The sequence below is a fragment of the Sparus aurata genome, chromosome 2 (genome assembly GCF_900880675.1).
Source record: "Sparus aurata chromosome 2, fSpaAur1.1, whole genome shotgun sequence".
Classification (NCBI taxonomy): domain Eukaryota; kingdom Metazoa; phylum Chordata; class Actinopteri; order Spariformes; family Sparidae; genus Sparus; species Sparus aurata.
In genome coordinates, this window is record NC_044188.1 from 27,192,720 (window position 1) to 27,217,064 (window position 24,345).

At 45.3% G+C, this 24,345-nt stretch overlaps 1 protein-coding gene across 3 annotated transcripts in view; it reads right to left on the bottom strand.

Moving 5' to 3' along the window:
* The window catches only part of numbl (NUMB like endocytic adaptor protein), a 64,598-nt gene that overhangs the window by 10,297 nt on the left and 29,956 nt on the right, over nt 1–24,345 (bottom strand). The window contains exons 1-4 of one of the 3 annotated variants that reach the window (XM_030443479.1): nt 22,007–22,209; nt 8,286–8,436; nt 4,303–4,377; nt 2,751–2,825 (exon numbers count right to left, since the gene is read on the bottom strand). In XM_030443479.1, the coding sequence (XP_030299339.1) occupies nt 2,751–2,825; nt 4,303–4,377; nt 8,286–8,411 (276 nt within the window). In that variant the 5' untranslated portion in view covers nt 8,412–8,436; nt 22,007–22,209. The other 2 variants (XM_030443470.1, XM_030443460.1) reach the window with 2 other exon arrangements.

Sequence of the window (24,345 nt, forward strand, 5' to 3'; positions counted from 1 at the left end):
ATTCACACATCCACCAATGGCAGAAAAGAAAAGAAAGTGACTACAGACTAACGACACTGGATCCTCTTTTCATCTCTGAGATGTCTCCAGCATCTTGCCCTTCCTTTCTATAAAAGGGTTATTCAGCCTTTCTCCGAGTCTACTACAGAGGAAAGCTAAGAGGGGCCCTTCTCTTTCTCTGTGTACATTAAGGGGCCCTCGGCTCACCTCTTTGACTCACCAGGAACAGAAACAGAGGGAAAACAAGAGGCAAGAGGGACAAGAAAGGGAATAAAGAGCACGAGGGTTCACACACTCATCCACGCACTTCCTTCCTCTCCTCGAGTGTTGCCGAAAACAAAGTGACGGGAGGATGACGGGAGAGGAAGAGGGAGGACGAGGAGGGGAAAGGAGGGCAAAAGAAGGAGAAGGAGGTGGACGAATAATAGTCCATTCATTGTGGGCCAATTAGTGAATGAAGGGGGATGCTGGTGCCGAGGTGAAAGGCTGACCAGAGAGCAATGTGTGAGTCTGTGATCATGTGAGGTGTTTTTTTCTGACGAAAAGTGCAAGAAGAAAGTGTTTCTGTGTGTGTGTGTGTGTTTGAGTGTTTTTGCAGATAAAGTTGACTCAAATCATGTCCCACAACAATGACAGGAAGAATACGGCGGAGCAGCAAGTGACTCATCTATGCAGAGAAGTCTTTATGCCCTGAGCCCAAAAAGACCTTACTGCTTCTTTCTATTCTAATTGCATTATGAAGGTCATGTGCGTCTCCTACTCACTCACACACACACACACACACACACTTTGCATTCGCAGACTGTGGGAAAGCGTTTGAATTATGGTTGTGTGGGCGTTCTTAGGCGTGCTTGCTGATTCATGGATGAAGGCTGAACTGATGATAAAAGGTGATGAAGAGGCGCTGGAAGAGGGGAGGAAGGAGCAGAGACGCTAAAACACTGATGAGATTTATTGAATAGAACTAAAGTTTAAATGAAAGTGGAATTTTTTTGCATCCTCGAAGGAGCTGGTCTACTGCGGCTTCCACAGAAGAGGCGAAAGTGAAGGTGACTTTACCTTTACTTTATGAGAATACTGATAAGTAGATCTTTTGATGACAGTTGTACCATCCAATATTCAGTCTTTGTTACTTTGCTACAATCAGTGAATTAAGAGGACATGAGCTGCAAAATAAATTAGTCTCATTTAAAAGTTATAGTAATGTCTGACCTTCATAGAACTGAACTGAGGCTAGAGAGAAACAGGAAATGTTATTTAGACAAGAAAGCAAATGCAATCTGGTCGAACCAAGCCTCCTATTGGCTGCTTTATGTTGAAGCTATGTGGAAGATCCAGGTCATTTTATGGTCAAACATTATCTTTGCATTATATGTGCCACTGAGCAGCTTTCAAAGGAATCAAAGAGGGCGCCGCTGCTGATGCTGCATCCGGATTTCACTAGATTATCCAAGACACAAAACTCAGAATTCAATTTGCTCTAGTCTTCTAGTCTAGAATTTGCTTTATTTTTTTATTGACTTACGTTCAACACATCCTACCCGTATGAAAAGACCAAAGCAGAAGTTACTCAAACGGGAAGAAATACGTCATTTGTTGTGGGGTTTTTTTCACCTGCAGATTAATACCGATTTGTTGCACCAGGATGGTGTTTGCGGGACTGACTTAACATTAACAACGGTGCCCGTGTTCACCATAATAAAGGAAGTTGTAAACCTGTTCCACAGTGTGGCCCATTGGTGTGTTTTTACCATAGAGCTCTGTGGCACTGAGGAATAAGATTCACCCGGTTTTGTCCATACAGATAATACTTGTCGTCAGTGGGATCAGTTCAATAATGGCTTGAGGATTTGTTGACAAAAAACGACATAATGCTGCCAGCCTTATCCTTTAATATGTCAGGGCGAGATCTGTCACTGAAGGAGAAATAGGAGGGAGATTAAAACGGAGGGAGAGGGTAGCGATGGGACTAAGGGATTGGGAGAGGTGAGGTCGTGTCTGTGGCCTCTAAGCACAAGAAGAAAAGGGAAGGCCAGAGAGAGAGAGCAAGAGAGGCTGCACCACTGGCCTCGCTCTCTCTCCTCCATTCTCTGCTGCTCTTTATTCGGCTCTGATTTCAATAGAATCACAGCGAGCTGCACTCGCTCTGTCGGAGGCCTCCCTCACCACCAGACACTCCTCAAGTGTGCGTGTGTGTGTGTGTGTGTGCCCGGTTTACTCGATCTTTCCTCCCCCGCTAAGCACCTTCAGCAAGAAAGCATGAGTCACATTTGTCAGCTCGGGAAACACATGCACAGGCCCGGACGAGCCCAGGAGCATCGAGACGGTGGACGCTTCTGTGGTCAGCCGTGACGTGGCGTCATCAAACTGGGGCAGAATGACCCTTTTGTCGGTGGCTTGAGGACGGAAAATGCGCCTTAGCTGAATGTGAAAACATAAAAGAGGCTCGCAGAGACGGGTGTGTGGTAGAGAGATGACAAGAGCATCGGGGGGCTTGAGGAGGTATTTCTGTCTTTATTCAACCTGCATACTCTATCTCCGTAGGCAGAGGCGAAGGATGAAGACCGATAAAACACCTGTGTTGTGTGTAATCGTACATGACTGTAGGACACAAACTTCCCCCCCCCTTGTCCCGGTTGCCTGGTGAGTGATGAGGTAGGTTGAAAGCGAAAACAGAGGGGAGGATGAAACAAGGAGAAATGGGTGACACACACAAACACACACACACACACACAAATGTGTTTGCTTACCTTAGTTTTGTCATCCACCACCCTGAGGCCATCAGCTGACACCCACAATACTGCTTTGACTGTCTTTTTCCCACTCTGGAAAAAACAGGAAAAGTAAAATGAATTATTGAGCATATTTTTCAACAGGCATAAACAACAAGCCACTAGCATACAAAGCCACATGTACTACTACTCATAGTTATGTAAAGTGGTGATGACATCCTCACAGCAGATGAGGTAGTGGTGGGTAAAGAGCAGAGAGGCGGGCAGAGGTAAAAACTGTGCCAGCTGGCACCAAGAATCATTTCTCCAGAGGAGGGCACCAGGCAGAGCTAATAACACAGTCAGCATGGGCCGGGCTAAAAATACCAGGCTGAAACAGCAATGACTCCATGTGTGTGACTGTGTGTGTGTGTGAGTGTGTGTGTGTGTGCATGAGGCTGCATACGAGTTCGCGTGTAAGTGAGGGAAACAGAAATCCGGAGCACCGCAGGAAATGGCTTTGAAACCCGCAGCGAATCGGTGAGGAGCCTCAATTTTTGCATAATCCCATTGAGAGGAAGACAGAGCGAGTGAGAAAAGGAGGTGAAGAGACCCAGAGCGATGGAGGGAAAAAGAGTGGGGCAGGAAAGGGGAGCTATATGGAGAGACAGAGCGGGGGGAATCAAAAGGAAAGGATAAGTTTGGTAGAAAGTTCTTGGCGAAAACTGCAGAGAGGCGAGAGCGCTGCGAAAGAAAGGAGGCTGCTATAAGATGGAGGATGGAGAGAGGTAGAGTCGATTCCAGCAGGGAGAATCAAAGGAGGGAAACGAGTGAAAGAGAAATGGTGGCGAAAAGAGAGGGAGACGAGGCTAAACTGGCTGTGATTCAGTTAAGTCCGACAAAGTGGTCCCTTTTGTGACGTTCGCACTAGGCGTGTCAAGTTTGGCATGGGTGTACACTGAATAAAGAATATGCTCTGCAGTTTTGTTGTGCAGGTTTAATTCCTAAGAAAGCAGCTTACAGATGTGATGACTGTGGAGAGAGTGACACAGACTCCTGTTGTCTTCACCGCAGAGTGTGTGTGTGTGTGTGTGTGTGTCTGTCTGACACTGGCCCGTCTGTGTCACTCTGTTCACACGCTCCCTGTCCGACTACAGCTTCCCAGGGGGGCAAAGTCGGTGTGTGTGTGTGTGTGTGTCAGTGTCCGTTTATATGTGTTTATGTTAGCTCAGATCTCATTTTCCGCTCTCTTGGGTGTAGTGGCATCAGAAAGATAGACAGACTGATGAGCAGACCGACAGACGCATGGAAGAAGACCCACCAGCGAGTGCGATGAAGGAGATGAAAGTGATAAGGAAAAAGAAAATAACAAGACCATGGAGGTAACTGCAGAGAGTATTGAATATGTGTGTGTTTGTGTGTGTGTGTGTGTGTGTATGCTTCTCTGTTCGATACTTTGGTGCGTGAGCTGTGCGCAGCTGTGTCTGTAATGAGCTCCAGTAAAAGTTTGCAGATCCTTGGGGTTAGTATATATTATCGCCTCCATCCAGCAATGCAGCAGAGGAGGTATGTGTGAGTGTGGGATACTCACAACTTTTAGCTTCTTCACCGCCTCCTCGCACACATGCATCCCCCTGGACTCCTCCACCTCGACCAGCCCCAGATACTGCGGAGAGAAGGCAGAGGTATTAACATCCTAAAAACCCACAGAACAGATGTTGATTGTGAACATTTTTTTTTTTTTTCTTGCTCTGTTTTCACGTTTTAGAAACGCTCTTCATCCAGCCCCCGTGTCAACAAAGCAGCTGAACTGAAGGGTCGAGACAAAAGTGACACAAAAGCAGGCAAAGCCTCATTAGCCCCTTCTCAGTATTTCTGTAAGTGACAGGCAAGTAGCTAATAAGCACCAAGCTGGATTTACAGCCACATGTTGCTGCTGATAATAAGGACAGGAGAGAGAGAGAGGGAGCTGTAATAATTTATAGTCTCACATCCCCTTTTGTTGTCTCTCCAATGTCTCTCTGCACTGTGTTGTACGGAAAGCCCACAGGGACACAATTAAATCTCCCCGTAGCTCTGCTCCAGTCAGAAACCATGCGATGGGGAAAGAGGAAAATGTGTTTTTAGAGTGTTGAGGAGAGTTCTGAGTTTAGGGGAGATCAGTCCCTGAACTGAAATATCTGTTGTAAACAACTACAGCTGGACAAGTGTGGTAGATTTATGAATGAGATTTCTTTTTTAAATGACAGAAAAATTGCCTGTGATGTCATCACGAGATACACACCCAGACATACATTAACGTGAGAAACGGTTTGTTTGTGTCACGATGTAAACCTCTCTATCAGCTTGGAGCGCATGATTAGCTTTTAGCATCCAGCGAGCTCCGGATTTGAATAAGCCGCTGAGCGGTTTTGCACGGAAACAGATTTTAAAGTAAGAAATTAAGACTTATCTCCCTGTTACTGCCTGCTCCTGACGGGTTAATTAATCCTGCTAATGTTCACTCGGCTCTATGATCCATGCTTTGATGATCACCTTGACGTGAGGGACTTGGCGACAGCTGATGAGACAGCAGATTTATTATCAACTGATGCTGCAGCACCCTCAGCACCCCTGGTCCCCGCATCCATTACTGTGAATGATACTATTAACTCCTGCACGGACAAAGACTGTTTGAAGACTGTGAAGTGTTGCCTGTATACATAGAACTTTTGCCCAAGATAGGCTAGACATCAAATATGGATTGTTTCTGCTGTATTTTGATGGTAAACAGCAGGATCCATATGTATGCTATTGGTATGCATGTTTGGTAACGTCACTTGGGCGTGCTTTAATACTGTGCTGATCATTTCTCACTACCTGCGAGAGCCGACTGGGTTTAGTCTGGCTTTTTTGCTATCATCGCTGTGTTTGCTTTGTTTCTCACTTCAGTTTCAAGAGCCATATCAGCTAGCTAGAGCTGGAGGATGTTTGTCAATGCGCGGCATCTATTCCACTTTCGATAGACAAGGCGATGAGTGATCTGATGATCAGTCAGCCACTGATCTGTTGAGGGCCACTGTGATTTAAGTGTCTGTGAGCTTCACTTTTTGCAAACTTTCCAACAAGCTACTTTTCTCCCAAACTATCTGCTTTTCTAAAAGTCAAGCCTTCTCTCAGTATCGAGCTGGAGCCGGAGAACAGGGTTTGTTTCCTCTGGTTCAGTTCAGCAGCTCTGGAGGAGGCATTAATAGTGTATGACTTGTGAATACATTTGGAGTGAGAGAGAACAGAAGAAAAGGGGAACAAAGAGGTAGGAAAAACTACAATAGAGAGGCTGAGAGGGTTTTTTTTTTTAGGGAGACCATCCCTCGCTGCAAAGCTCCGAGCTGCACCCCACTGCCCATCTCATCGCAAACTCTGTGGCGCATTACCCTCAGGACCGTCCTCCATGCGAATTGAATTTTTTCTTTTGCTTCTGGTTTCTCCGCTCAATCCGCAGCCTTTCTCTCTCTTCACCTGTCTTACCCAGTTCTACGTCTCTCTGGCTCTCTCATTTCATATCTTGCAATGTCTCCCGGTCCCCTCTGTGTACCCTCATCCCTCACCCTGTCATTTCCTGTGGTCCCCTTAATCTGTAACTCCACCTCGACGTCGTCCCTCCCTCTCCGTCCTCTATCTCTTACTGTCATCGTCTCTCCCGCTCTTCAACAAATGACTTCGGCTCTCAGGGATAGGCATATGGTACACGCTCAGACTGGCGCTGGATATCAGTAAATTGGGCCATCAATTATGTTGCTTATTTGCATTGACTGCATATGAGACTGGGAGTCTGCGCTTTATATATCTCTTCATAAGACGATTTACATTTCTTTGATATAAAAAGCAAAAAGGCCGATGATACAGTCTATTTTCATGATGATGGAAATCAGAGTACAAAATATATCTGTCTCATACCCAGCCCATTACAATTAAAAAGTTATATCAGTTTCCTTGTGTTTTAAAAGGAACAGTTCATCTTTTTGAAAACATAGGCTTATAGGCCTGCTCTGATACTACTCTCATGTCTACACAATGACTACGAAGCCACACAAACAGCAGCCGACTGGCTTAGCCTAGCATCAGAGTGGACACATGGATCTGTCCACAGCTGTAAAACCATGTCATGTGTTGGTGAGTGTCAGAGTGCTCGTTGGCAGAATTGACCTTTGGATGGAGCCAGGCTTGGTGGTTCCAGTATCCGTGCTAAGCTAAGCTAATCAGCTCCTGGCTCCAACTCCACAGTGTACAAACATGAGAGCTGATCCGCTCATCTAACCAAGCTCGCCCACAGAAACGACTGGGCACCTGAACAGGACCAGTGAATGGACACTCCCCAAATCTACTTTATTCACATCAACTCAAATGTGTGCTCTTAATTTCCTACATAATTACAAAGAACATCTTAACTATTATTCACTTCATCCTCTCTCTCAGAGGTGGTGGTCGCTCCTTCGCTGACACTAGCTACCTCTTGGCTGGTAACGTAAGCCTCTTTCTGAGTTCACTGAAAAAAGCTGGTCATTAGATAATTATTTGGGTCAAAGCCCTGACTAGCTCCCTCATTTCCTTTTGCTTTCTTTTCTGGGATCCAGATTTATGTGCAGATGCAGAACATTAGCTAGTAGTTAGTTTAGATTAGTTAATTTCTGAAGTCACGTAGCATGTAGCCAGCTGCCTGCTGTGCACTTCTGATATTTTGATGTTACGTCCAAAAAAAAAAAAAAAGAACAGGCTTCACTTTATGAAAGCAACAATAAGTACAATGTTTGTTTTGTGATGTTTTAATAAGTAAAAGTGAGTATTTTGGTTTAAAATAACATTTTGTTGTCCCTGTTTCAGGTGAACAGGATAATGGAATGGGCTCCCCTCTCTCAGCTGGGCCCCAGAAAGCTTTCAGTATTTGTCCCCCCCCCCATCTGCAGCTTCATCTAAAGAGCAATCGTTAAAAATGGCAAACTTTTCCTTTAAGTAAAGCAAAAATAAACCAAACACTTATAAACATGTATGTTTGTCCATCACATCCATCATATCTTCTACCCAAACCACTGACAGTTTAGCTAAATGAAGGATATACTGTGCACAATTAATACAGTATGATGCTACATACAATGCTGTTGCATAACAGAACTCCTCGCATGAGGTGTAGATAGATCACCTCAAACAGCTCTGCCCTGAAGCAGATTGTGGGTTTGCTCTTCTTCTGTAACGTTCAAGGATAAAGTGTTGGATAAGTGAGGATCCAGTGCACCTGTTATTGTCTAGTGTCTTTATACAGCGCTGAAATGACCCGTGACAAATGCACTGTGTCTCATTTACCCCTTTTGTGTAGCCCTGTGATTTATTTAGTTGAGGTTCATGTTACTATATACGCGGAGTAAAGTGACTCCTCCCCTGCACTGGTCTGTTCTCTTCGGTCACACACAACGTTTTCATTAACAGAATGTTATTTTATAGCTCATGATGCAAAATGATAGTGTTGGTGATGTCAGATGTACGCTGTGACCGTCCGAGGTAAAATGTGACTTCTGTGTTATTCTGGTGTTTGATACTCACCCTGACAGCGAAGTTACATTTGCCCTTTCGTACAGCCTCCTCGTCAGCCTGCCACTGATGCGGTCTGCTGGCCTCTGGCACGTAGGTGGGCTTCTTCCTCCTCAGGCTCTGCCGAAGCTTGTTCATCTCGGGGGTCACGTGCTCCCTGGTACTGTGAACGGAGAAAAGGGACGCAGGTTTAGTTGTGTAGAACAGCCTGAAAGACCACAGGATAGCTCTGCAATGTGCACAAGACAATTCAGAAACACTGAAAAAATGACAGTGGCATCACAATCAACTGACGCACAAAAAAAAGAAACAATACAAACAGCTTTCATTTACTCTCAATTTAACAGTTGGCTCATTCAAAGTTAATTAAATGCAACAGTGCCAAACTATGTTTTAAAACAATGCCACCCGAGAGCTTTGTACAGAAACTGTAATCCTGTGTTCCATACAGGATTATGAGAGAAGTGGCATGGATTTCATTGATTAGCTCAAGCTCATTATGCAGTAATTATCCCTAACAAGGCCGTCAGTACATTAGCGTCATAAACACTACCCGCCTTGATGCTCCATTGATTCTCCATTCAGAGACAGGCTGTGCAAATCACACAGGTAGAACATTAACGCTAATGAACACAAAGCTTGCTTTCATCTTTCCAAGAAACATCAAGAATGCTGAGTGAATACTGATCAACGCACATGCACACACACACACACACACCCATACACTCCAATCCTTCCCTGCACACGCACAATTCTCACTGCGCTGCTTAATTAGACCATTCAGCCCGCTGGCCTGTTTAGCGATGCTAATTTCCCCGCATAATGAAACATGACGCCATCAAAAACATGACCTGCTTAAAAATGATAATTACTGTTTTCATTCCTCCACAGTCACACCCACCCTCAACAGAAGATCTGCTGTACAATAAACACATCTGTCCTCCTGTGCATCCTCCGTCTTTGTCAGGACTCAATTAACTGCATCACCAGCAGCCAAAGGTTTACATTGGACTCCGCTGTCCCTCTTCCTCCTGTTTTTTCCTGAGCCCACTCCCTCCAAACCACCTCTTGTTTGTCTCTCTACATGTTGTTTACTTCTGAGGCTTTTTTCCGGCCACTCTTGTCAGATAAGAGATGTGGCACAGGGCTAGGAAATAGAATAACAACTGCGGAGGGACATAGCAGATGTTTATCTTTGTCAAACTCCACTTTCATTCTTCAATATATCTTGGGTTAATCTGAGTAAAGAGAATACTTGTTTTCTTACCATCTGGTTGCCCCATGAATCACCATCCTGCCATTTACGGGGGGTAAATGCACACAAATATTACACTGAAGATATATAATGTCCATACGTAAGCAGCGCACTGAAGTGGAGAAATCTTCCTTCTGCTCTGCCACAGGTCAGAGTTTACACACACACATATATACGTATGCACACCGACACATCACTTCTCATCATCACTGCTAAGTTACTGGTGGTGGGCGCCACGGGCTGATGTACCGGAAGCGTCTGCAATTACCCCCCACCCCCGCCACACACACACACACAGACGTGTGTGTTATGCAGAGTATTCAAATGCAACAGATCGAGTAGCTTTACACATTTCTGGCATGTGAGGCATGCGCCCTCTGCCAAGCCCACACACACACACACGCACACACACACGCACACACAAACACACACACAGACCCCTCTGCAGCCGGCGTGCACACACATGTCGAGGCTTGTGCCAGTCATTTCTGGGCCAAGCGCCAAATGACTGGCACCTGGCTGGCACCAGCAATGCCGCAGCAGGTGTGAACGTGTGTGTATGTGCGGCTGGTGCATAATACTGCACAAGGGAGGTGGAGGGGGGGGAGTTATGAGGGACAGGGTGGGGGAAAGGAGGTGGTGGTTAGGGAATACAGGATGCCCTGTAACTGCCCTCATATGGTTTGGGACAGAGGGGAGAGGAGGAGGAGGAGTGAGCGAATAGGACTGGCATCTGATGCCAAGCAAGCCACACGGGAAAGAGAAATGAAATCATTTGAACCGAGGGTACTGGGACAAGTGAAAAATGACTGGAAGAAGCGGAGGAATGGGAGAAATGAGGTGAGAAAATGAGTGCTAGAACAGACAGTTATTCTGCTGATCATCCATCACTCTTCCACTTACAATAAAATGGAAATGTGTGGGGGACGGCTGCGTTGAGAGAAAAAGAGACTAAAGACAGACCAGCAAACTTTTTTGTCAACGAAACTGAATTATGTTTATCCACCTCAGACCGCAGACATTCATACCTTACATTCATATCGCAAGAGATATTACATTTTTGTGGCCGACACCCGATGAACATCTAGCGCGATTCAATTTCAAATCAAGAAAAGACCATCCCACACATTTTCCCTTGTGCTATTCTGTAAAGTGAAAAGAGGGTTCGAGCACTTAAATGCTTTGGATTAAACGAGGAAATGTAAATACTTTGTTGGCTGCTCAACAAATTTCAAGACAAATTTATGATGTTATTGGAAGATTACATTTCCAGGACGCCTTTTTCTATTAAACAGTTACACTAATGAGGCCATCGACTCTGCCAGACTATTAGCAGCTCATATCATAACTCTAGTGGAAATGTCAAAGATTCTAAGGATTGTATATATGTTTTTAAAGTAATTAGGTGTGAAAACTTGTTCTGCGATACAACCAATTATCCTGTCCATCATCCATCAGTCATCCTGTTTAATTAAAACAGAAATGTAAGGGGGACACGTGCTTTGACAAGCTGACCCGAGGGAGGAAAAACCAGATAAGGACAGAAAAGGACAGACAAACCAACACGAATACGAAAAATAAATAGCTCCAAGAGGGCAATCAGAGTAATGTACTGACGAGCAAACATCTGGCAAAATATGTGAGACGGCAGATGGGCAGCATTAATTCAAACTCTGTGCCTTAAAGATATATCATAAAAAGATGGCTGCATTAAAATGTGCAAAAACAACTTGACCTTTGTTATGTGTTCTGTTGTAGGTGTGTAACATATGTCCCAAATGTTTTCAACAATTGTTACAACCCAGAGAAAACGGTGTGTTTCATTTGGCCGCCTGTAGCTTCAAAACCCCCGGGATCCCACGCTACTTATGTCTTTTGTTTGGATTTAGAGGCTCCAAGATACATTTCCTGTAAGACATGAAATTGTTATAATACATTGCTTACTAATGAAACATTTCCTTAATGTTTTTGACAGAGTTAGCCCCTTCACACTGTCTCAAGTCATGATGTGGAGCCAAGCTAACCTGCTGCTGGCGGTAGCTTCATATTTACCAGACAGCATCGATTTCATCCCTCAATCATCTAACTCCAACAGAACACAGTGTAGTGTATTTCCAACAAATGTCCAAACTATCATAAAAAGAAAGAAAAGAACAGACATACGACATAAAGTCCATGTACGTGTCTCATTGTTGGGTGACACGAGAACACGACCTTCGCCAGACTGCACTGAAAACACGCGTGAAAACAAGCCGATGGTCCTGAAATGAACAGAAACCTGGTAGTAAGCACTCTGTGACAGAGACGCACATTAGGGTGGAGACACTACCCAGCATGCAACATGTAAAGGCCTTACATAGCGGTGACCTCACCCCGCACAACAAGAACCATCTGCGCGAGGCAGAGGAGACAGGAGACAGACAGAGGGGGTGGGCTGGCAGGCAGGCGGGCGAGGATGGAAAACATCATAATAAATCTATAAATCAATGGCACAGATGAAGTCCCGCTCTCGTCATAAACCCACGCAAAACTCTTCAGCGCTTCAGTGTAGACTACACAAACAAGAGGCCCGCTGCCAAAAAACACATAGTTGTTCCCCATCCAGTGTTTGAGCTAGCAGCCATCTGGAATGCATTGTTGCAGCGGGGATGGCAGGAGAGACGACTTACAATCAAATGATGTTATGGCGTAGACTTTCGAGTTTGTTCACCCGAGCTGACCTCCCCTCCGTCGGCGCTCGCTTCCCCCCGGTTCCTCCCCATTCTTCTTCCACGCCGGTGTTTACAACGCTGATCTCTTCTCTGCTCTGTTCTTGTGCGAAAGATGCAACGGCGGAAGACAACAAATGGGCCTGAAGCTGCATGTCTGCGGCTCTGGCGATGTGAAAGTGAGGAAATGGGTTTCACAGGGATGAATTCAGCGAGAAGAGATCGCCTACGCATGCAGTCCAATAAAATGTGGGGGGAAATTTTTGTGCTCCAGCTTGTAAGTTTTTGGTATTTTAATTGCCAGTATGTTGGAACAATTGTCATTAACAGTATGGGCGTGTGTGCCTCTTTGAATCGGAGCAATATCGGTTTATTAGCCTGTATTGAAGGCGCTGCAAAGTTAACATCGATGCCATTCTGCATTCGTACGAGTGTCACCTCTCCGTTCCCTCCGCATAATCGATGTTAAGACTGCATGAACTCATGTGTGTCCAGCTGTGTTTCGTGCTTGCCAGATGCGAGTCTGATTGATATCTTTGGCACTCTCGCTCCCTTTCACACACACTCACGTACACACAGTGTTCCTCCCTGATCCAGATGTTCTGTGTCGAGCGGCGGCTCGGAGATTTTGGCAAAACAGGACACACTCCTCCCTCACACTTCTTCTCAACCAGAAACACACCTCTTACAAGGGAGGAGGAGGAGGAGGAGGAGGAGGGGTGATGTCGCCGCACACACACACACACACACACACACTTAAACACAACACACATAACACAAATACACACAGTGACTCATTGCCACCTTGCATTACGGTAAGCCATGTGTCCGTGAAGCTCCGGGGAGACGAGGAGGGGACAGCGAGAGGTGGAGCAAGTGTTCAAGTGTGTGTGTTTGTGTGTGTGTGTGTGTGTGTGTGTGGCAGCAGGGGATTGTCTTGGCTTAGTCATCAGTGAGCTGACCACTTTACATGGACACAACGTACCTCTCTCCGTTTCCTTCTCTCTGTTCCGTCGAATTCTAGCGCTGATTTACTGGCCGTGCAGCTCAAAAGCTGGTGTGTTTTGCCAAAGCATCAAGCGTGACTCAGAGCACATTTAAAACCGTAGAGGAAGGGAAAGCATCAGAGGTCGGCACTACTACAGCTGCATACAGTGCGAAGTCTCTCAGATACATGCGCACAAGCCATATGCTCTGTGGTTCTGTTTATTGAAACCATTTTTACACGACCATCTGACAAGCAGAAACACATTCGACAGTAAAGCCAGTTCATTAATTCTCCATTTTAGAGTTTTTGTTCCAGACACTGGCACTCTCTGGCATACTGAAGACATTTGTTATTGTTTCCATCTCGGTAACTCTCACTGCTGACACGTCACTAAATGTGTTGCCATGAAACGGACTTTGTGGTGCCGACTTTACTCACACAATGATAAGCTCGAACGTTTGCTTTCCCGCAGGAGCATTTTTTGCTTGACTACATCAGTGTCACAAACAAAAAGTGTGAACAAGCATGACCATTTATGCCTCAACACAGCCCATGGTAAACCCACTGTGATGTGACCCACTGGTTTGAGGACTACTGCTACGAAGCCCCGAGATTGGCATTACAGCCGTCGCCATGTTGTTTTTTGGGAGACGAGAAGGTGTAGCTGGGGAAGACACGCAATGCTAGTGACTAGCGATCATATGCTCATTCAGAAACTGATTATTGAGGTAATAAATCAAGCTGAAAACAGGGTCGTTTTCTCGTAAGCTTACATACAGCCTGACTTCTTTCTGAAACCAGTGGCGTCATCCTTTGTTGGCCATTGGAAAGAATGCAGTTTTAAGGCACTTCCGCATTGGCTTCCCTTCTCAGACTTCAGATCATTAATAAAGGTTTTATGATGCTTCATCAGTAGTTAAGCAGCCATGAACCATGAACCACAGTGTGCTTGGTTCATTGTTGTCCACGGACCTTTGTTACATGTTATTCACCATATCTCTATCCTTAAGCTGGGATGTGAGAAATCCCTTGGACCAATTCTAACTTTTTGATAACGTTCCCCATTAGAAAAGGACAAAAATCAATTTATTACCAATTGTTATAAACATTTACAGCTGTAGATACGATGTTGTACTGAACAACCCCCGAGCTGTTGAATCGCCTCAAAACCTTTCATAATTAATCTAGAAAGAATGAGTGATTGATTTATCAACAGCTGAAGTTATTATCTACACCATCGTTGTCAAGTTTTTGATTGAACATTTTTACCTTCAGCAACTTTGTGATTGATTCTATTACGTACGTACATCTATTTTAGTCAACTCAGGCATGTACGCTCAATTAAACAGGCAACACAAACAAGTGTTCTCCCCCGTTCATTTAAGACCTGCTTTAAATGTCACTATAATGGTGACTCATCTCTGGGCTAATGGCAGACAACAAACAGTGATCTAGTTAATTGAATAAAATCCAACACACATTGGACAAAGGCGCATTAGCTGACACAAACACAAGCACACACACACACACACACACACACACACACACAGAAAACTGACCCAGTTTCTGGGCCCTGCAGACTTCAACTGTCACTGGATGACCCGGATAGGGACACTAACTCTTACTATCATCCAAAACTGTCTCTCTCTTCCTCTTTCTCTCACACACACATGGCAAGTGGCAGGTGGTCTGTGTTTGTGTGTGTGTGATTAAAAAATAAAGGAGTGTGACGTAGCAGAGATAAACCAGGGCACTTGTGTTTAGACTGAAGGCTGACCCAGGACAGGATGGCCTTATTTATTGCAGAGGTTGATGGGGCCGTGTAGAGGAGCGTGTATGAATGTGTGTGTAGCTCAGACATTGACAGGCAGAGAGAGAAAGATGGGAGCTCCTGTGAGGTCAGTGTTCCTTCCTGGAACAAAATTGTTTGCCAGCTCTGTATTCGACAGGCAGACATATTACACACATGCACAATTTAGTGTGGAATGAATGTCCTTGTTTTCTTACCCGGCAGTTCTGGTAATTGAGTGATCTCAATTCAATTAGTGATCATTAGTGTTAACTTGAGACAGACTTAAGATTGACAAATAACAACCTAGGACTTAGACATTTAGAAAATAGCCTTGACAAGACAGCATTGAACAGGTCTTGTAGTGCTAAATAATAGACAATATTATGAGCTAAATCATAGTTTAGCCACATAAAAACACTTTTGACGCAATATTCTGAAAGACTTGCAATTTGACTTACAAATCTGGTGAAAATTACTTTGGACTTGATTAGGTCCTGTACCCAATATGCTTAAAAACAGCCACGGCCTTCAGTACATAGGTTGAAGGGGTTTTAGCCTAGCTCAGCAAAATAACTGCTAACAAAGTGAAAAGCCTCGTTCTGTCCAAAGATGCCTCCAAAGTGCTCAAACTTACACAATGTATTTATAACATAATAGAATTTAAAATAAAAACAGAGGCATTTTGATTTAACAACTGGTTGGCTAGCAAGCAGCTAACTATTTAGCCAACTAGCCAAAAACAAATGTGGCAGACCAAAATGTAGCCCCTCAGATATCGTGTCCTGATCAAAAAGCAGATGGCACTGACGACAAGAAAACTGGTAACATGGACACAACATGTACATTAGGAGGTTTTGCTGTTGTTTTAAGGCGGATTTTTCTCTAGCAAGCCGTTTCCCGTGCTCGGCCAAAACCGTCCTCAGCTAATCCCTCCACTAAACACACAAAGAGGAAACTGATCTAAATGTTTTTGACTGACTTTTTTTAGTAAACAGCACGTAAGCATAATCTCTAGATTAAACAAATACTACAGTACAGACGAGCGGTGAGCTTAATTTTCCACCTCAATATCACGGCTGGGAAAACAACGCGGTCCCCGAAATTATTCACCGTCACGACACCAATAAGTCGTCTTCCACATAAACAAGGGGACCCACTGCAGCAGAAGCAAAACAGTAATGCACAGTCTGTGATCATGCACCAGCTACAGGGAGCGAATGTGGAGCCTCTCTAGCAACAGCACATACAGATCAGTGGAGAGCTGTACGTGGCACAGTGTGTAGGAGGCATACGAACCATACTTTTCTACAAGAGAGGGGGCAAACGCAGCCGTGTTACACCGGTAATGGTCCTTTCTGCGAGATTAGGAGTGTGAGCGAGCGGGTACACAGTGATATACAGTGACAGCTGAAGCAGAGCCATGTGTTTGACCATCAGCCTGGCACCCACTGTGACTATTGTCTCTGTCTTTCTCCTAGACACACACACACACACTCTCTCTCTAACACACACACACACTCTCTCTCTCACACACACACACAGACCTCAGCCTGCTCCATAAACTACGTCCTCTCTATAAAAAGAGGTCGGTGGGTTTGTATATCTGTCCCTCATTGGAATTCAGGGCCGATCCACAATCCATAGCACTGTATTTTTCGTGCAGCGCTCATACTGTAGAGCTGGTCAATACTGTTCATAACAGCATATGACATAAAACAGAGGTATGTCCTTGAATGATTTTCCAGACTGTAAAATGCAATATTTCAATGCTAGTCCGTTCTGTCTGTGTGGAATTACATTTCCCAGTGTTTCCTGCATTGTGTGAAGGGTTAATATTTTCTGAATTTGACGAGGGGAACGAGAGGAGGACTAGAAAGGAAGTCTAACTTTACGGTGAGTAAAAGAAATTGAACCTCCAGAAGCACACAAGTAATAAGGGTTAGCCTAACCCTAACCCTAACCAAAAGTGAAAAAGAAATTTGTTTCAAATGATGCGTGTGATTATTTTCAACTGTACTAACGCAATGTCTGAAAACAGATTTAAATGTTTTCAGGTGGCAACTCACACGCATGATTGAGCGTTTCTTGCTTTGTCCCACCATGTTGTTATACTGCCTGTGTTGTATTTGTCACTGAGCTCTGTGAGCTACAGCGTTTTGTCGGTGTCTGCAAGAAGGATCAGAAGCTAGATGAATAAAAAGTCAAGTGTGTGTGTATGTGTGTGTGTGTGTTGAGTAATAAGGACAACAAGGTTACACACAGATGTCAATTTGATTGACACTGACTGGCAGAGACACACACAAGCACGTCCTGTCCTTCCTCTGATCCTCTAATGTAATGTGATCATTCAGGGGGGCTTCTGGTCAGGGTGAAGCATTACAGAAAGCTGATATAATTATAGACAGTGTGTGTGTGTGTGTGTTTGTGTGACTGGTGGTCATCTTGCATAATGAGAGTGAATGGCCGTCTGTGACTCAGCGTGGGAATTTAGCTCTATCATGACAGCAACAGGTGAATGGAGCCTGAGCGAGATGGTGTCATCATGATGCGGTCACATGACTGGATGAAGAGGTGACTCAGCCCGCTGATCCAGGATCAGTTCTCCCGCTGCCAGTTTGTTCTGAAATCAAAACTTGTCTGCGACGAGTGACTCACGGTCACAGGCGGAAGGGGGAGAAGTTTACGCTGCATGTGCATGATGTGAAAGCAGAATATGAGCTTTTGGCAGGAGAATGCTGCGGATCAAGAGCCTCCAGAAGTCTTCAGGAAACAGCATCCTGGACGTGTTTAACCCTTGAAAACAACTATTCTGACAATTCACCGCTAAATCGTCTGTGTCTAATTTTCGGCAACATCATATGTCGCGAAAAAACACGAGCAGCCAGATCATGAGCCACAGTTAACAGTTTAGTCACACTGTCTAAATCACTCTAACTTGAGGCACCTGAAAGGTCAAAGAGGTTGGTGGAATTGTAAATGATGGCCGGTAATGATCGCGATATCGCTCCTGTTTCTTGTCAAGCCTGACTTATTTTTAGTAATGCTCCCTTACGAGAAGAGATACACTCGCTGTCAATCTTTATTGTCAGCGAATAATTGAATTTCCAGGAGCACACCAGCACTAACAAATTTAATATATTTAGATTTTTATGGGAGGAAATAGCACTAGCAAAGTCATTTCTCGGTTCATTTGACTCAGCACGACGGCTGCAGACTCGATACAGCACAAAGAACCTGGAGGAAACGCATCAGTGACTCAAACCAACCAAAATAAACATGAAGGTCTATTTTCAAAGTTTTGAACTAATTCATTACCAACTGCATCTAATAACAGACTGAGGGAACTGTTTCCTCAGGAAGAAAAATTCACTGGAAGCGCAGGAGTAACGGCTAAAACACTGCAGCTGCTTTAACTTATCCAAGCAGATATTATTTTATTTTTTCTTTGTATAAACAACAGCAGACATAAGGCATGATTATGGCACTTGCATGTATTTGATTGGTCACTGCAGCATTTTGGCATTGCACTGCAGCAAGTTAGACTTTCTTGCCGGACACTCCTGCGCTTTTTGCTGCGTCGGCACCTCAGCTGTACCGAGGGACTTGCTCCAAAAGAAACGATCCTTTAAGTTCATCCTGCCTTACTTTAAATCAAAATGTGAAGCAAACAGAGAGAGAGAGACGTCGGCATTGTTAATCTTGTCACGACGGAGTCAGCTGTCTTACTACAAAACGTATCATAAGATAACTGTGTCAACCTTTAGACAAGACAAGGTTCACTAAGAGAAGTTCTGGAAATGGAATGAGACGTCGACAATATGAAGATGGATGGGTCCATGAAGCCGCACAGCTGTCCAGAGACGACCCTAGTCATGGACTGTAGATAATGCTCCAAGACACACATGAGCACACTCTCATAATTTTCCACACATACATACAATCCACGTGCACGCATCATGTTCCCCGCTCTTCCGGGCCTCAATCGCTCGAGCCGCAAATCAAGTGATGGGACCGAGAGGGGCCTGTGGGCTGGAGCTGGGAGTCTGGGAAAACATCCTGCAATTAAAATTATCTGCTTCCCCGTCTTCTCTGCAAATAGGATTTAGCTGGGAAACTTCAACTGACATTATGTTAGCTTTGCAGAGAGAGTGTGCGAAAGCCTAGGAGACGCTTGTGCGCGCTGCAGCGCTCACACACACACATTCACACGCACTGTCACATGAACACCGGGAAACGCACACAGCTCCTGCACCTATTATCCTCTTCCTCCAGGCTTAACACGGTGCTGTGTCACTGCCCCTCCTGCCACTGTTTCAATTCCCACCCACCCAAGTTAAGCCAGGGGAAGATTGTCTGTGTGTGTGTGTGCATGTGTGTGTGGTAGTGTGTGTGTGTGTGTAGCTTGTGTTCCTGCAGGGCAACTCGCTTCCTGTCTCTTTGTTTTTTGCAACAAGTATTCGTGTCCTTCGGTCTATACATCATTGAATACATTGCATTTGTTCCCAAAAGTCTGTCCATGAAAGTCCTGGTACCTGTGTGTGTATGTGCACGTATGCATGTGTGTGTGTGTGTGTGTGTGTGTGTGTGCACGCGTGTGTGTGTGTCTGAATGGGTTCCAAGACACAAAAGAGAGGCAGATTAACATAACAATATCCAAATCCCCCTCTGCCCTTGGAACAGCATGCAAAGCGGGCACGGACCACGCTAGCTTTTACGTGTCTGTGCGTGTGCCTGTGTATGCCATTCATATGTGTGTGACATGTGCCCGCATCCGTGTCGAAGCACATCCATTAATGAATGAACGCATGCATGCACGCGCGTGTCTGCGACTGTGACTAAAACAGTGTGCGTATGCGGAAGCTAATCTAAACGCAGTGCAGCGAGGCATGAAGTGGAGCAGTCTCGTCGATATGCTGCAGTATCATATTGTCGTGCTGTGTTCCCACTTTGTATCCTCTCCTATCAGTCTAGACCAGAGGCACAGGCCGGCTTATCATATGTACCACGTCTCTGATATGATAGAGAAGCGCGCGGCACAATTTCATCTCCGGGGTGGGAGACGAGGCACCAAGACCAGAGACTATGCAGAATATAACCTGAGCTTGTTCAGACCAGTGCCCCAAAACTGTCACTTCTTTACAGGCGTCGCTTCAAGAGATCATCGAAAAACGCACATGAAACACAATGGCCCACTGGACTAGGGAACATTCAGGACTCTGAAGCTGCCAAGTTCACTTTGGTGATCTCAAAAACTGCCGCACATGATTTAAAAACACATTGTGACCTCACTCAAATGTTCCCAGGCTGAGGAACCCATTGTTGTTGCAGTAATTTCTCAATGTCTTGTCAACCCCACCCTTGAGCTTTGAATTGTGCAGATTCTACGTCAGACTCTTGGGTCAGAGAAGAATGCCAAGTGACGCATACACCACTGAGCTCTCACAGTCAAACGAAGCAGAGTTTACCCTTGGTTTTTCGCAGTTTTTGGCAAGTTCAGCGTGTATATTATATTCCTCTTTCCTCATGTCTTCTTCATCTGCGTTCCGGCCCCTCAATGTCCGTTTCCTCGAGTCAAACCTCTTACAAACTCATTTTGAAAGCGTTGAAATAATTCTCTCTGATGCAGGCCCCAGCGGTTCATATAATATGCTATTCTGCAAGTTCAGGTAATGATAGCAACCGAGTATCATGATCGTCTATCTATTTTTAATCTCCCGATTCCTCTGCTGAAAGGGGAGGAAATTCAGTTTTTGTCCATAATAAATCCACATTTCCCCGACAGTTTCCGTCTCTTCCCTCCTCCCATTTTTCACTCGTCCCTCTTCAAACTTCTACTTTCACACCCCTCCTCTCATCATCTCCCTCCTGTTGAGTCTCCTTCTTGCTGTTCTTCATTTGTCCCCGGGTCTCTATTATCCACATTATTCTCACTGCTTCGTTCTTTTCTTGTTTTTTTTTATTTCTTTTTTGCAACACACGCGAGAGCTGTCCTTCTCAATTATATAATCATGAGGGCAGAGGGAGGAAGGAAAAGAGAGGAAGTGTTGAATTTGAGAGGGGATTTAAGCGAACCTGTCCCTTCTGTCAGCTTGACGAGGCTTGGGAACACAAATCTTGAGTAAAAAACGGTCTACGGCAGGTGTACGCACAAATGAACACACGTATACGTGCGCACACAAACATGTGTAGGCACTGACGCTATGCAAGAAGAAAAAATGCTGGGCGTTTGTATCAATTTAGCAGGTTTAATCTCTTCCATATGGGCATGGGGGCTAATGCATCTGCTAAGGCTATTAGCCGCTATGAGCCCTGTGGATACAGGCTGGACTAGACCTATTATCAGTTTGGCAGTGACTGAGAATTTCCCCCGTAGCCAATAACCCGACAACAACAGCAACAACAACAACAACAACAAACCGCAGCTATCATGAAAAACCCCAGATCTCCTGTTGACCTCTATAGAGCCTGCAGATGTCTGCCTTGTTGAAACAGGGTCAACTTGATGGACAGAAAAAGAGGTGAGGCTGAGAAAAACAGCCCAAGGTGCTGATTGCTACGGAAACAGTCGACCCAGTTTCAGAGCAAAACGCACCCAGGTGCTCAATCACATGCAGAAAACTGATAAACGTATGCATATATGCACAAAAAGTGGTTTGTTTGGATGTCACCCGCCAGCTGCCTGACAATCACACACCCACGCCAACACACTTTTTCGCACCCCTTCCTCTGCGTTCGACTCACCTGAGTTCGATGGCCTCCCCCATCTCGCCACAAGAACTCATCTCACACGGGAACAACAGCGGATGAGAGGAGATGCACAGATGACAGGCTGAGACAGAGAGAAGTCCCTCACACTAGCGGCCACAGCAATAACAACAGCACAGGAAGAAGATGAGAGGAGGAGAGGAGCGAGAGAGCGTGTGATGATATTGCGCTCACAGAGAGGGACAGAGAGGAGAGGGAGCGCAGAGCGAGGAAACAGAACCACACCTCTTCTTAAGGGATTAACTTGGAAAAAGGAGCCCTGACACACTCACAGATCCGCGCACGGTGATGCACCCAAACACAATCAAACTGCCCACGACCCAGCGTGGATGGGCGTCTGGTGTGCAGATACACACTGTACACGCACGCATGTACGCTCACAGCTGCTCTAAAAATAAAGCCAAATCAATGTTTGATGCTCCAAATCCTGGGAGTGAGGGAAGAAGGGAGTGGGTGGATAGAAAGAGAGAGAGTTGCAGAGAGAAAGAGAAAAGGGGAGGGGTGATTAAGCCAGTCATGGCTGGTGGTGACACAGTTTTCTTTGCTCTCCATCTGCTATGGGCGCACTGGTCAAGAGTGCACTGGGGGAGAGGCCAAGAAGTGGGACTGGAGCCTGGGGACAGGCATTGGAGCTGGAGGATGTGTTTAACGTGAGGACTGGAACTCGGCCTGGTAGTATGTTTCCACAGGGGCGTTACTGGACACGACGGAGAGTGCTGCTTCCCAGTGCTGGATGCTGAAGGGCAGGCCATATAAATGCAGCAGGCAGAGTTCCCAAATGATGATTAAGTACTTGCTTTTCAAACTATTGAAACCCTCAGTCCACACCCAAATGAGCACCTGGATATATAGGAGCTTGCCATGTTTCGGTTTCTCTTTCCCGATTTCAAGCTGGAAAACAGCTGGAAACCTTATCAGTTAACGGTTTCCGACAACTCTGAGGTGCAGTTTTGTGGTGAGAATGGACCTGTGACTCATTCTATATCAACAGTCGCATTAATTCTAGTGCGACAGTTCGTGCACAAGGGCTGGCGGTTTCGAGAGGTTTGTGGTTTATGTTGCAAAGCCTTAAACACACCGTTTAGGTCAGCTCTTGACTGTATATCAGATGAAGGGCAAATGCATTTATATCCCGATTTAAATATAATGCAGAAGAAACTGCACCACAGGTAAAAGAATATATATACTGTCTGCTTTTATTCAGAGTCTAGCAATAGTGACATGTAATGGTCGAGAAAAGGCCTTAATGTATTTAATCATAAATACGTATCATGAAAAATGTACGTCCCCAACAGATGTTTGTTTAACCCCACACTCGTGTTAAAAGTCAGGTCAAAGCACAATCAGGTGCTCTGCCTTGTGGAAGGGTGGGGGCCGAAGGTCGAGGGTTACTGTGGGGGATAGAACCTTCAGGGATAAAGATAGAGATAAAGCTGGGACTGGAATAAAGACTAAAGCCAGGTCCTGACAGACAACACTACTGCTTGGAAAACACAGCCAGCTCATTCATCTTTACAGAGCAACTGCATTCTCACAAAAGGGGTCGCAAAGGTTTGGTCGGAAAATGAAAGATTGTGCTAATTCAAGTCAACAGTGATTCAAGGTACAAGATAAGCAGTGTTTACATTATTGGCAATCAGCTGAAAGCATGATCTCTTAACCAAAGTGCTTTTATTTTTCGGAGTTCGGAATTCAGGATTCACTACGCACATCTCGGCCTCTGGTGTCAGACTCCTGTGTATCACACGCACACCGTTGGCCCGTACCACCTCCTCACTGGTACCCAAAGCAACATGTTCACCACACAGCTCTTCACTTTGCCCGGATACCCGTCAACACTGGGTGTAAAGTTGGAACTGAAACTGTTGGTGTGGTCTGGAGAGAGAACTGATGATCGGAACTTTGGGACGAGTGATGCCGAGCAGCGCAGGAGCTGAGGTAAGAGAGGAATGGGGGAGGACATTTAGAAGTCAAGCGAGCAAGAGTGATGGAGGGCCGTCCCTAGAGACGACAGGTCTGGGGATTAAGGACTAACATAGGTGCAGTCATGAAGGAGAAACTGACCTTGAGACTTTACAAGGCTCTCAGAAAATGACATCCCTGAACTTGAGGAGATGTGTTGGTGACGAAGGTTAAAAGGCCCGTTGGCACAGGGGTTTAGGGACAGACATACACATCCTGCACCACAACGCACACGCCCGCGCAACTAAGTATAAGTGTACATGCCTCTTTAATGTTGTGGGAATTAGAATCTGCTCACAAAAGGTCACTCAGGATGGATTTGAGACAACTTCTGATGTCAGCCCAGGTGCAGCTGCAACTGGATCCAGACATTGGAGCCTGAACATTAGAAGGCCAGGCTAGTGGATAGGCAGCTAGAACTGAGCCTGGAGAAACTGTAACTCAATGCAGTGCTGTGTGTTAATGCCATCGCTCTCTTCTCACACATTTCTCGCCTTCCATGATGCCAGTTCATCCCCTAAGCTGTTTACCCTTGCAACACCCAGGGCTAGAGATCAACAGTAGATGAGACTGAGAGGGATCAAAATGTCCTTGTTGTTGCG